The following is a 12,149-nucleotide window of genomic DNA, read 5'->3' on the forward strand; positions in this document are numbered from 1 at the left end:
AACGCTGCAGAATACTGTGGTAGCCATGCTGGTTAAGTGTGCCTTGAATTCTAAATAAATCACAGACTGTCACCAGCAAAGCACCCCCACACCATCACACCTCCCCCATGCTTCACGGTGGGAACCACACATGCAGAGATCCTTCGTTCACCTACTCTGCGTCTCACAAAGACACAGCGGTTGGAACCCCAAAAAATCTCAAATTTCGACTCATCAGATCAAAAGGACAGATTTCCGTCGGTCTAATGTCCATTGCTCCTGTTTCTAGGCCCAAGCAAGTCTCTTCTTCTCATTGGTGTCCTTTAGTAGTGGTTTCTTTGCAGCAATTCGACCATGAAGGCCTGATTCACACAGTCTCCTCTGAACAGTTGATGTTGAGATGTGTCTGTTACTTGAACTCTGAAGCATTTATTTGGGCAGCAATCTGAGGTGAAGTGAACTCTAGAGCTTACCCTCTGCAGCAGAGGTAACTCTGGGTCTTCCTTTCCTGTGGAGGTCCTCATGAGAGCCAGTTTATCATAGCGCTTGATGGATTTTGCAACTGCACTTTAAGAAACATAAGTTCTTGAAGTGTTCTGCATCGACTGACCTTCATGTCTTAAAATAATGAATTTTCGTTTCTCTTTGCTTATTTTAGCTTTTCTTGACATAATATGAACTTAGCCCTATTTGGTAAAAGACCATCTTCTGTATACCAACCCTACCATGTCACAACACAACTGATTGTCTCAAATGCAATAAGGAAGGCCCACCTGTTACTTGAAATGACTACCTCACGAAGCTGGTTGAGAGAATGAGAAGACTGCAAAGCTGTCAAGGCAAAGGGTAGCTACTTTGAAGAATCTCAAAAATCTCAATAAAAATAGATTTTATTAGTTTAACACTTTTTTGGTTACTACATGACTCCATGTGTTATTTCATAGTTTTTGATGTCTTCACTATTATTCTACAATGTAGAAAATAGTAAAATTAAAGAAAAACGTTTGACTGGTACTGTATATGGTGGATTACAGAGTGAAATTATATTATACACATGACCAAATTGTGTACAGAAAGATCACTTCTCCAGTACATAAATAAAACAAAAGAATCACAGATTAAGGTGTGCTAAATATTATTTATTTCCTTTTGGATTGATTTCTTCCATGGTTACACCATAATCAGCTCTTCTCATTGGGTGGTTAACGCGACACTTCTGAGGTATACATATAAGTTGAGGAGAGGGGCATTTGGGTCAGTCATCATCAGTAAGCTGAGAAATTGTCAGGACCACTCAATAAAACCTTGCTTTTAACCTCCCTCTCCATCACACTGACCTAACCTTTGGGTCAAAGGACAGCCCAAACAATGCAGCTATTTGGCATAATAGGCAAGAAATGACATGGGAATCCAATATCCCAAGCAGAAACACAAGAAATTATCGATGTAATAAATAAATCAATGGAAAATAACAAATTATTCATGATTTTCTATTTTTTTAAGCAAACATGACTTCTCTTGGAAAGACACTGACATGATTAAAAGAATTACATGATTCTTTACATTCAGAAACAGGGAGAAAATGTCATGGAGTCATAATTGCTCAACTGTCTATGCTGTAATCGGTGATCAGCGTCAGGTTCATTTAAGCACCCTCCTATCTGTTCAAGTGGAAATACTGATGTAGCACTTTAAAAACGGTCATTCAAGTCAACATTAATGAGGACACTGATACACTTACTGTACAATCACAACAAGAAAGGCACTGAGGAATATTGTGACTAAGTTCTCCTTTTCGCTCTAGTCTCCTAACTGTAAAAATCTAAAGCATTAATTTGAATAATAAACCTGTTATATGCTTAGAAAATTGTTTACACCTTGGCCAAGCTTATTTTAGACAGCTACAAAAATGTAAGTCACTACAAAAAACACCTCCTGCTTCACGACAGGTCAGTTCTCAAAGCTATTTTCAACCAAAACTTGGTAAAACATCTGAGCATGATAACACCAAACTTTTGGAACAGCCCAATCGCTGTGACAAACATGTTTATTTAATAACATTTCAGTAACTGGTTACAGAGGGAAATATTAGCCTTTAACTAACAGATTTCCTGTTGCTAGCTGAAATAGATCTGGACCCATTTTTGAAATGCTTGCGATCCACCCACTGGAAACCATTACTTTGAGAGTAGCCTCGAGAGGATAGACTGATTGTTTTCCAATGTGAAATGTTTTGGCTGAAACGATGGTTGTCACAGTACTAGCCAGTTGGACTGGAGTGCATGTTACAGGAGAAAGTTAAAGGGAGATGGAACAGCATCAGAGTTTGATAGATAGGGCATCTTCTTGTGATTAGATCACTTCCCGCTGTCACGGGCACTGTGTTTCAATCCGGCTGTACTTCACTTGACTCCATTGGGCCGGTGGCCATGACAGCGGCATCCGGTAGTTCCGAGGGACGATGCCTGTGACATTTTGTTCCAGGTACTGGAAAATTCGGTACCACCACACCCTTGAGAAAAGGTTGCTCTGCGATGATTCCTTCAGCACCTGTGAAACAAATTAAATGTTCATGAACAACACTATGCCATAATTGTTGAGACACGTTGAACATGCAAGTAATACTAGTCTATTACAGGGTAATTACATTGGTTATTCCACTGGTAAGTGTGACCAAATATAGACTTACTTGCTGGTTGGCCATGGTGTGGTACCACCAGAATAGGCGTGTGGTGATAAAGTAAGCCACCACCACGTCTATGGAGTAGTGGTCATGAGCCAAGAGAATGCAGAAGAGGCCTACAGCACAGAGCAGCCAGCAGATCAAATGGTACCACCAGAACCGTTTCGGAGAGTCTGCGAGAAACACAGAAAATACCTTTAAGTCAATGTGACCAATCAGATGTATGTTCTCTCAACAGGCATACATCAGCTCGTACAGTTTACCACCGAGTGCCTCCTCCACTCCAAAAATAAACATCACAGACTTCACAGGTTTTCACTAAGAGAGGCCACGCCGTAGTGTTGTGTAACCTACTTACATTCTTTAATGAAGAGATAGCTGAGTGTCAGCATGACTGTGTGGCCACTGTAAAGGTAGTCCCCACACATGTGGTGCGAGCCAGTGATGGTGAGGCCTCCTCCTGCAATCATCTTCATGACTCGCCGCATTTGGGACTCCCAGTCACCAAACAGCTACAACAGAATAAAAAATAAAACACCACAAAAGCATGTCAAGTTAGTGTGCTCCAGAAAGGCATAAAAACAGACTTATTCAACAATAATACAGTAACATTTGTGTCTGTGAAAGGGGATGTGTTAGCCTACTATTAGGAGCTTGAACAGTACTAACCCTGTTCGCCAGTTAGAAGCTGATCATACATGATCAGACTAACTTGGAACAAGGCCTCCAGTCAGAAACGCTGGCCCACAGCCAACTGCTTTCAACAATTGGAAAGCTATCACTAATTTGGTTAATTCAGTTAGATTAAATAGGAAATGTGGAATTGTCAGAAATAGGTGAGCCGGCAAATTTGGACTGATAACAAATGGTTTCCTCTAAGGGGATATCCTGGCCTGTGGTGTGCTGAGGGGATGCAGATCCTGGCCTTGTTCACTAGTTCCCTACTGTATGTCTCCCACTAACGTGAGGGGAGGAACACTCAAGAGGAACTGTAATGCTACACCACTGCTTCATGACTGAACAGACCTGCTAAAGGTAGGGAGCATTGAGGTAAGCGGTTCTCACAGTAGGTGAACAAAGTGGTCATACGCAGTCAAATAAATGTTCACAGCCATTGAGTCTTAAGACCATATAAAATGTTGGCTACAGATAAATCCTCAACTTAATGTGAAGGAATATATCAGCTTTTACTATAGCATGGCTGAGAAAGTGCTGAAGAAATGGGTCTAAATCAAATTGACAAATGCCATCTACTATCCTTAAAAATATGACCAACATGCCACAAATAAAAATAAAAAAACCTTCAAAAGAGGCATAAATCATCTGTTGTCGTTTAACGTGAGAACATCTCCAGTTCTTTTTTTTAAACTGCCATTTAAAACCCTGCAATGGAAAATTGGGACCATAGGGGGTCAACAGCTGGGAAATAATTTTGCTTTTCTCATCATCCACATAAAAAAAGGCTATTCTCAGGGCCTTCTCACTCAGCACTTTCAACATTGACCTCTGAGGTTCACAGACATGTTAAGACAAGCTACTAACTACACAGTCATTTCACTTAGTATGCTACAGGTAACTGCCAAAATAATGGAAACACTTCAGTAATTGAGGGATACAAAGTATATTGAAAGCAGGTGCTTCCACACAAGTCTGGTTCCTGAGTTAATAAAGCAATTAACATCCCATCATGATTAAGGTCATGTATAAACATGCTTGGCAGGTCCTTCTTTTTGCTATTATTTTTGCTACCATAGCTATGCCCCCATCCACTGGGTATGAGTGATCACTGAATGGTTTGATGAGCATGAAAACGATGTAAACCATATGCCATGGCCGTCATCTCAACCCAATTGAACACTTATGGGAGATTCTGGAGAGGGGCCTGAGACAGTATTTTCCACCACCATCAACAACAACAAAAAAACTAATTATGGAATTTAGTAGACGAATGGTGTTGCATCCGTCCAATAGAGTTCCAGACACTAGCAGAATATATGCCAAGGCGCACTGAAGCTGTTCTGGCTCGTGGTGGCCCAACGCCCTATTAAGAAACTATGTTGGTATTTTCTTTATTTTGGCAGTTACCTGTATGTTTTTTCATAATTAAATAATGCAACAAAAAGGCTATATTTCTGAGCCCAGGGAGAAGTAGCAAGTACCTTAGGAGAGCACTTGAAATGCATTCCTGGCACAGGGAGTGTGGTTATGTACATGGTGATACACCTGTATAGGTACAGTGTGCCAACGATGAAGAAGAAACGTCGACCAACGATGGACCTGAGGACGAGAAAGTAGTACATACAGAATCAAGACTTGCTGGAGCGCTTAATCAGCACATGGCAAAACATACTTTAACATGGAGTGGATCGTTCAATACATTCCGGATGTTAGAATTCAAGCCGTTATCAAATTATTGTAACTTATCTTGTTCTTTTACCTATATTTTAACAGTGTCAACTGTAGAAGCCACAGGCTGACCAGTATCATGCCGTTGATTTCGCATATGGAAAAAGCCCAGTCTACTCGGTCAAAAAAGTCAAAGAACTTGTCTGGCAGGGGCGGAGTAGCCTCTTTGGGAGGCACGCGTTCGTGGACCACGGAGATAATGATGGTGGTGCAGACGAAGCAGACCATGGCGTAGATGCAAGCCACGCCAGTCTTCCCCCACTCTTCAGGGAACGGAGAGCGGTTGATCTCAGGCATGGGGATCTGAACCCGTTCCTTGTGAAACCCATTGATCAGACCGTTACTCTTGGGCTTGTTCCCATTTACCTCATTGATGACGGTCAAGATGGAGTGTCCGTTGGTGTGCCCATTTTTATGTGCTTCAATGTGGTGCTCTATTCTGAGAGTCTCCATCTTGTCCAAAAGCTGTCTGCCTCTGTCCGAGGTGACAAGGACCAGAGGGGCTGTCTGGAAGTCCGCCTTGGAGAGCTGCAGGAGACCCTGGCCGTCCAGGTGGCGGAAGGCCTCAGAGTATTCCTGCATCCCCTCATTGGTCAGCCACTGGCGCACGTCCTCTGTTGACCACTGGGCCACTTTCTTCATGTCAGTACCCGTGCCGTACGAGTGGCAAACGGAGGGAGAAACTTGGGTGGAAGAGTCCAGAGGTGTTAGCGGTTCGGTCTAACAAATCCAGAGTCCTCCTCAGGTCACACTCATCACGTAGAAAGGACATTGGGTGCTGCCGACACCTGGAGTGTCCAGTCAGGCAAATCTAGAGGTTAATCCATCCTACCAAGGTTTGGGATTGAACTTGCTGTGACAATTTTGTCCTAAAATGGGAGAGAAAAAAAAATCTAAAACAATTCATAACACATTTACAAGCATTCACACATTACTTTGACAAACTGTGTGTTACAAAGCCTATTATATATGTAATCTATTGAATAGTGTGATGACAAAGCAGATGTATTAATTGTAGAATAAAAAAAGTATCTATTTATAATGGTAAAAGTAAAATATTCACAATGTAGAGTGCATTAAAATCACCCATTCAACAGATTCTCTCACACACACGTTCAAAAGTTTGGGGTCACTTAGAAATATCCTTGTTTTTGAAGGAAAAGCACATTTTGTCCATTAAAATAACATCAAATTGATCAGAAATACAGTGCAGACATTGTTAATGTTGTAAATGACTATTCTAGCTGGAAACGGCAGAATTTTTTATGGAATATCTACATAAGGCCCATTATCAGCAACCATCACTCCTGTGTTCCAATGGCACGCTGTGTTAGCTAATCCAAGTTTATTATTTTAAAAGGCTAATTGATCATTAGAAAACCCTTTTGCAATTATGTTAGCACAGCTGAAAACTGTTCTGGTTAAAGAAGCAATACAACTGGCCTTCTTTAGACTAGTTGAGTATCTGGAGCATCAGCATTTGTGGGTTTGGTTACAGGCTCAAAATGGCCAGAAACAAAGACCTTTCTTCTGAAACTCGTCAGTCTATTCTTGTTCTGAGAAATGAAGGCTATGCCATGCGCGAAATTGCCAAGAAACTGAAGATCTCGTACAAAGCTCTGTACTCCCTTCACAGAACAGCGCAAACTGGATCTAACGAGAATAGAAAGAGTAGGAGGCCCCGGTGCACAACTGAGCAAGAGGACAAGTACATTAGAGTGTCTAGTTTGTGAAACAAACATCTCACAAGTCCTCAACTGGCAGCTTCGTTAAATAGTACCCGCAAAACACCAGTCTTAACGTCAACAGTGAAGAGGTGACTCCGGGAAGCTGGCCTTCTAGGCAGAGTTGCAAAGAAAAAGCCTTATCTCAGACTGGCCAATAAAAATAAAAGATTAAGATGGGCAAAAAGAACAGACAGTGGACAGAGGACAATCCCGGAGTCGCCTCTGCACTGTTGACATAGGGACTACTGTTTTGCGGGTACTATTTAATGAAGCTGCCAGTTGAGGACTTGTGAGGCATCTGTTTCTCAAACTAGACACTAATGTACTTGTCCTCTTGCTCAGTTGTGCACCTCCTACTCCTTCTATTCTCGTTAGATCCAGTTTGCGCTGTTCTGTGAAGGGAGTACAGAGCTTTGTATGAGATCTTCCGTTTCATGGCAATTTCTCACATGGAATAGCCTTCATTTCTCAGAACAAGAATAGACTGACGAGTTTCAGAAGAAAGGTCTTTGGTTTCTGGCCATTTTGAGCCTGTAACTGAACCCACAAATGCTGATTCTCCTAATACTCAACTAGTCGAAAGAAGGCCAGTTTTATTGCTTTTTTAAAATCAGAACAACAGTTTTCAGCTAACATAATTGCAAAAGGGTTTTCCAATGATCAATTAGCCTTTTAGAATTATAAACTTGGATTAGCTAACAACGTGCCATTGGAACACAGGAGTGATGGTTGCTGATAATGGGCCTCTGTACGCCTATGTTGATATTCTGCACTGTATTTCTGATCAATTTGATGTTATTTTAATGAACAAGAAAATGTGCTTTTCATTCAAAACGCACACACGTAAAGTACTTAAGTAAAACTTATTTAGAGTCCTACCTAAGTAGTTTTTGGGGGCATCAGTACTTTACTATTTATATTTTTGATAACCTTTACTTTACTACACTCCTAAAGAAAATGACGTACTTTTTACTCCATACATTATTCCTGACATCAAAAAGTACTCATTACATTTGGAATGCTTAGCAGGAGAGGAAAATGGTCCAATTCCAACACATCAAGGGAACATCCCAGATCATCCCCACTGCCTTTGATCTGGCAGACACACTAAACACACGAGTCATTTGTAAATGATATCTGAGTGTTGGTGCGTGCCCCTGGCTATCCGTAAATAAAAACTAAAACGTTCCGTCTGGGTCGCTTAATATAAGGAATTTAAAACGTTTACTTTTGATACTTAAGTACACTTAAAACCAAATCATTTTGGACTTTTACTCAAGTAGTATTTTACTGGGTGACTCAATGGAACATGACTCAAGTAAAAGTAAGGTAGCTTTCCTTATCTTCTAGTATGACAATAGGGTACATTTTCCCCACCACTGTATACAAACACACACATAATATTGCGCGCGCACACACAGGACCGCAGAATTTCGACACAAGCAAGCGCTCTCTCGTTCAGGATACGAGACTGATAATTTTAAGAAACAAAGCCTCAACTATCCGTTCAAATACCAGCGAAAAGTGCTTTCAGGTGAGGAATTAGCCCACAGCTCAGTAAAACTGTCATTTCATAAAAACACACCGCGTCTACGACTTTGTAACCATTTCAAACATGTCTGATATTGTTATTGCCGTATCAATACAGTATAATGGAGAAAGCTAATTCCGTGTTGAGAGTCGTATACATTAAAAATGTGTAGGCTATATTATTGCACGCTCTGTGGAATAATTGACGACAAAACGTGTTACCTTGTTGTGGCTCTGTTGCGGAATGAACAAATCCGGTTTGACAATACGCTACTCCTCATAAGAAATGAACCAACAGGCAAGTTGAGGCAACGTATTTGAAGCGTGGGTATGGGGAAACATCGAACATTCCAACAGTTTGCTCACAGGGTGGGGCACTGTTTACAAATCGGTCTTTGAGGGAGGGGGATGGTTGTTTATATTAGCAAAAGGCTTAAAAGGCCATAATTTTGCCACTTCTCCAGAAAATTACATCAGAAAAGAAGCCTCACTTACTTTATGTGGATGGGATGACACCCATATCGTCACACGTTATCTGTGATACACACAATAGCTCTGATAAAACTGAAAGTAACAGAAAGTGAGCGCTAATGTGTCGCCCATAATCAATTAACCCCATCGATCACAACGATAGACCAATTGTGTTTTGAGCAAAATGTAACACAGCATCATCTGGATATGTGTGGAACAAAAGTTCAACATTCACCTTCTGCTACCATTTCTGTCAAGCCGTGTACACAGTTTGACGCACACGTCTGATAAGTCCAACATATGCACCACACAGAACTTAATGCTGCAAGTCAAACGCAGCGTTCCATTGTAAATTAATACACTTCTGGTGTAGCAAACTGCATAAACACTGTCGGTGTGATCGAGGCATAACGAGGGGCAATGCGTTCTATGGAAAATAGCGCGTCGTGGAACACACCTTCCACAGAGTTGCATTATTTTCGAGAGAACGCATAGAACCCAGAGTTGATTATGGCTATAATTTAACACATTTGCCTGAGATAAAAATGTGTTCATTTGCCGGTGTTGTGCCGAAAATCATATCCCCCCCCCCGTTCTTCATTGCTGCGACTTGCTAGCTAGTTTACATTTCCGCTCCTCACGCCGTTGTCAGTTTAGCCTACATTTATTTCACTGGTCCCAGTAGCAGAAAGCATTTGTCTGCAATTTTCGGTTTGGCTATTTGTTTCAAGTGTATGTGGCGGTTCTACCTTGTATGGCGCCCTGGGCGAACCCCCCTTTAGCGCCCCTCCCCGCCCGTACCTAAATCCACTACTGATCTGTATTAGTCTATAAATAAATATCTTTGCCAAAATTCGTCATCTCTTCCATGTCTTAATCGACTAGTATTTTTGAAAGTGTAAGGATAATAATTCAGCCATAGTTGTTCTGAAATGTTTATTGCTTGCCAACATTTTACTCCAGCCTCTGTTTAATATAAACACACATACATTCATTATTAATTTCGGTTGCCTATCCTGACATGAAGTTTGTTCTGTAGAAAGTTTTTGACTGTGTGCCACAGAAAGAATTTGACTCTAGCCACAAAATTAAGGAAATTAGAAGGGAGGGGGCAGATTCTGTCAGGGGGGAGATTTTTCAGCACAACACTGGTAGAAAGGTGTTCAACATCCACTGAAGTAGCTAGCAAGTTTACTAGATAGCTACAGTAGTTGCCTTGGTAACAAACAAACAGACTTGCTAGCATTGAAATAATAATGATTATGAACTGGGTGGTTCGAGCCCTGAATGCTGATTGGCTGACAGCCGTGATATATTTAAGCAATAAGGCCCAAGGGGGTGTGGTATATGGCCAATATACCAAGGCTAAGGGCTGTTCTTACGCACGACGCATTATGGAGTGCCTGGATACAGCCATTAGCCGTATTTGTAACATTGCCATCGTCGACCGAAACAGTAAAATTGACTTTTTTGCCCCCCTCTTTGCTTGAATCAAATCGGTAATAAGGTAAAGATATTTACTAGCTAGCTTGTTAATTAACATAGCTAGTTAGTAAGCATGACAACATTGTTACATCGATTGATAACATATTAGCTAGCCAGCTTATTAATAAATGTAACAATAACTGGCGTCTAGCTAATGTTAGCTAAGTTATCGCAAATGTAGCTAGCTAGCTAACGTTAACTTAGCTAGCTGAGACGTAGCTTGGGTTAGGTTGTCACTTGGTTCTCTGTCTATGTGCACCTGTTGTGTGTACCTTATTAGAAATCATAATTATATATATTTTTTTAATCACAAAGAAAAGATTCAGGGTAAAAAAAAGTCGCATTAAACCAGCTGACTAGCTACCCTGATTGATATGGAGGACAGTGTTGAAGTAGGCTAATGTTATGTGGTGTAGTGAGTTTGTTCTTGGGAAAACTTTAGGGAAATGAATTACTCAGAGATAAGACATTAGCTCCTAGCTAACCTGTTGATAGGTACATTCTAATTAACAACAATCACAGGTAGATTATGTAACGTTATAGGCACCACAGATGTTTGCAAACTGAATAATACATAAAAGACACTAAATACAAATGCATTCATTATGGCCCGGGCGAGAAGGCTCCACAAGGAGCCAACTAGTGACTCGCTATGACTTGGCCTCTAATTTTTGTATGTGTAGTGGGTATCTATGGAGTGCTTACAGGGTATGGAGTTCCTGAGGGAGTTGATGGTGTAGGACTTGGAATATGGTCTTGCAAGTCAAGTATAGGGTCTTACAGGTCATGGATAGGGTCTCGCAAGTCATGCTCCAGGCTGCAAATGAGTGCCTCTGAACTCTTACTAGGACTCATTCTAGCATAGTCATGGTTCCCCTGTTTACAAAGCAACATGCAAAAAAAATTATAAAAACTACAGCCTGCAAACTGTGTTTGCATTATGACTGAGTCCACAGTGATGTAGTAGATCTCTTGTACTGGAGCAAACTGTCTTTGGGGTTGGGCTCAGAATTCCCGGATATAAAAATGGCACAAATAAATGAATCTGTTCAATTACATAGATATGCTGAGGATAACTCCTCAACAAGTCCTGTTGCTAAAACGCATAACCCCTTTGTAGTGAATCTGTTCTTGTATGTAATGTGTAATTCCATACCTCAAATTCTGTAGGGAATGAGTCTTCCCTAAGTGTCACACATGTGAATGTCTGATTTTTTATTTTATTTTGAAATAAGTAGTGACACTGCCATTTCTCATTCCTGGGAATCTAAAACTTACTTTTGGTCATGTAGTGTAAGTGGATACCTGCTCATCGAACATCTCATTCCAAAGTCATGGCCATTAATATGGAGTTGGTCCCCCCTTTGTTGCTATAACAGCATCCACCCTTTTGGGAAGGTTTTCCACTATGATTCCATTCAGCCACAAGAGCATTAGTGAGGTTGGGCATGGATGTTGGGCAATTAGGCCTGGCTCGCAATCTGCGTTCCAATTCATCCCAAAGGTGTTCGATGGGGATGAGGACAGGGCACTGTGCATGCCAGTCAAGTTTTTCCACACTGACTGACAAACCATTTCTGTGCGGACCTCACTTTGTGCACAGGGACATGGTCATGCTGAAACAGGAAAGGGCCTGCCCCAAACTGTTGCCAAAAAGTTGGAAGCACAGAAACGTCTCGACTGTCATTATATGCTGTAGCGTTAAGATTCCCCGTCATTCCCCGTCACCGGAACTAAGGGGCCTAGCCCGAACCATGAAAACCAGCCCCAGACCATTATTCCTCCTCCACCAAACTTTACAATTGGCACTATGCAGTCGGGCAGGTATCGTTACTCTGGCATCCGCCAAACCCAGATTTGGCCGTCGG

General features: G+C 41.4%; 1 protein-coding gene across 7 annotated transcripts in view; it reads right to left on the minus strand.

Moving 5' to 3' along the window:
- Positions 1-1,097: 1,097 nt before the first annotated feature.
- Positions 1,098-12,149, minus strand: part of LOC106578955 (phosphatidylcholine:ceramide cholinephosphotransferase 1) — a 58,661-nt gene continuing 47,609 nt past the window's right edge. For 6 of the 7 annotated variants that reach the window (XM_014158274.3, XM_014158269.3, XM_014158276.3 and 3 more), the window contains 5 exons: positions 5,100-5,937; positions 4,822-4,939; positions 3,021-3,174; positions 2,669-2,835; positions 1,098-2,529 (listed from right to left, as the gene is read on the minus strand). In XM_014158274.3, coding sequence (XP_014013749.1) covers positions 2,350-2,529; positions 2,669-2,835; positions 3,021-3,174; positions 4,822-4,939; positions 5,100-5,710 — 1,230 coding nt within the window. In that variant the 5' untranslated portion in view covers positions 5,711-5,937 and the 3' untranslated portion in view covers positions 1,098-2,349. Of the gene's footprint in view, positions 2,530-2,668; positions 2,836-3,020; positions 3,175-4,821; positions 4,940-5,099; positions 5,938-8,547; positions 9,375-12,149 lie in introns of those variants that run through there. The other variant, XM_014158270.3, reaches the window with a different exon arrangement.

The sequence above is a fragment of the Salmo salar genome, chromosome 19 (assembly GCF_965601325.2).
Source record: "Salmo salar chromosome 19, fSalSal1, whole genome shotgun sequence".
Lineage (NCBI taxonomy): Eukaryota > Metazoa > Chordata > Actinopteri > Salmoniformes > Salmonidae > Salmo > Salmo salar.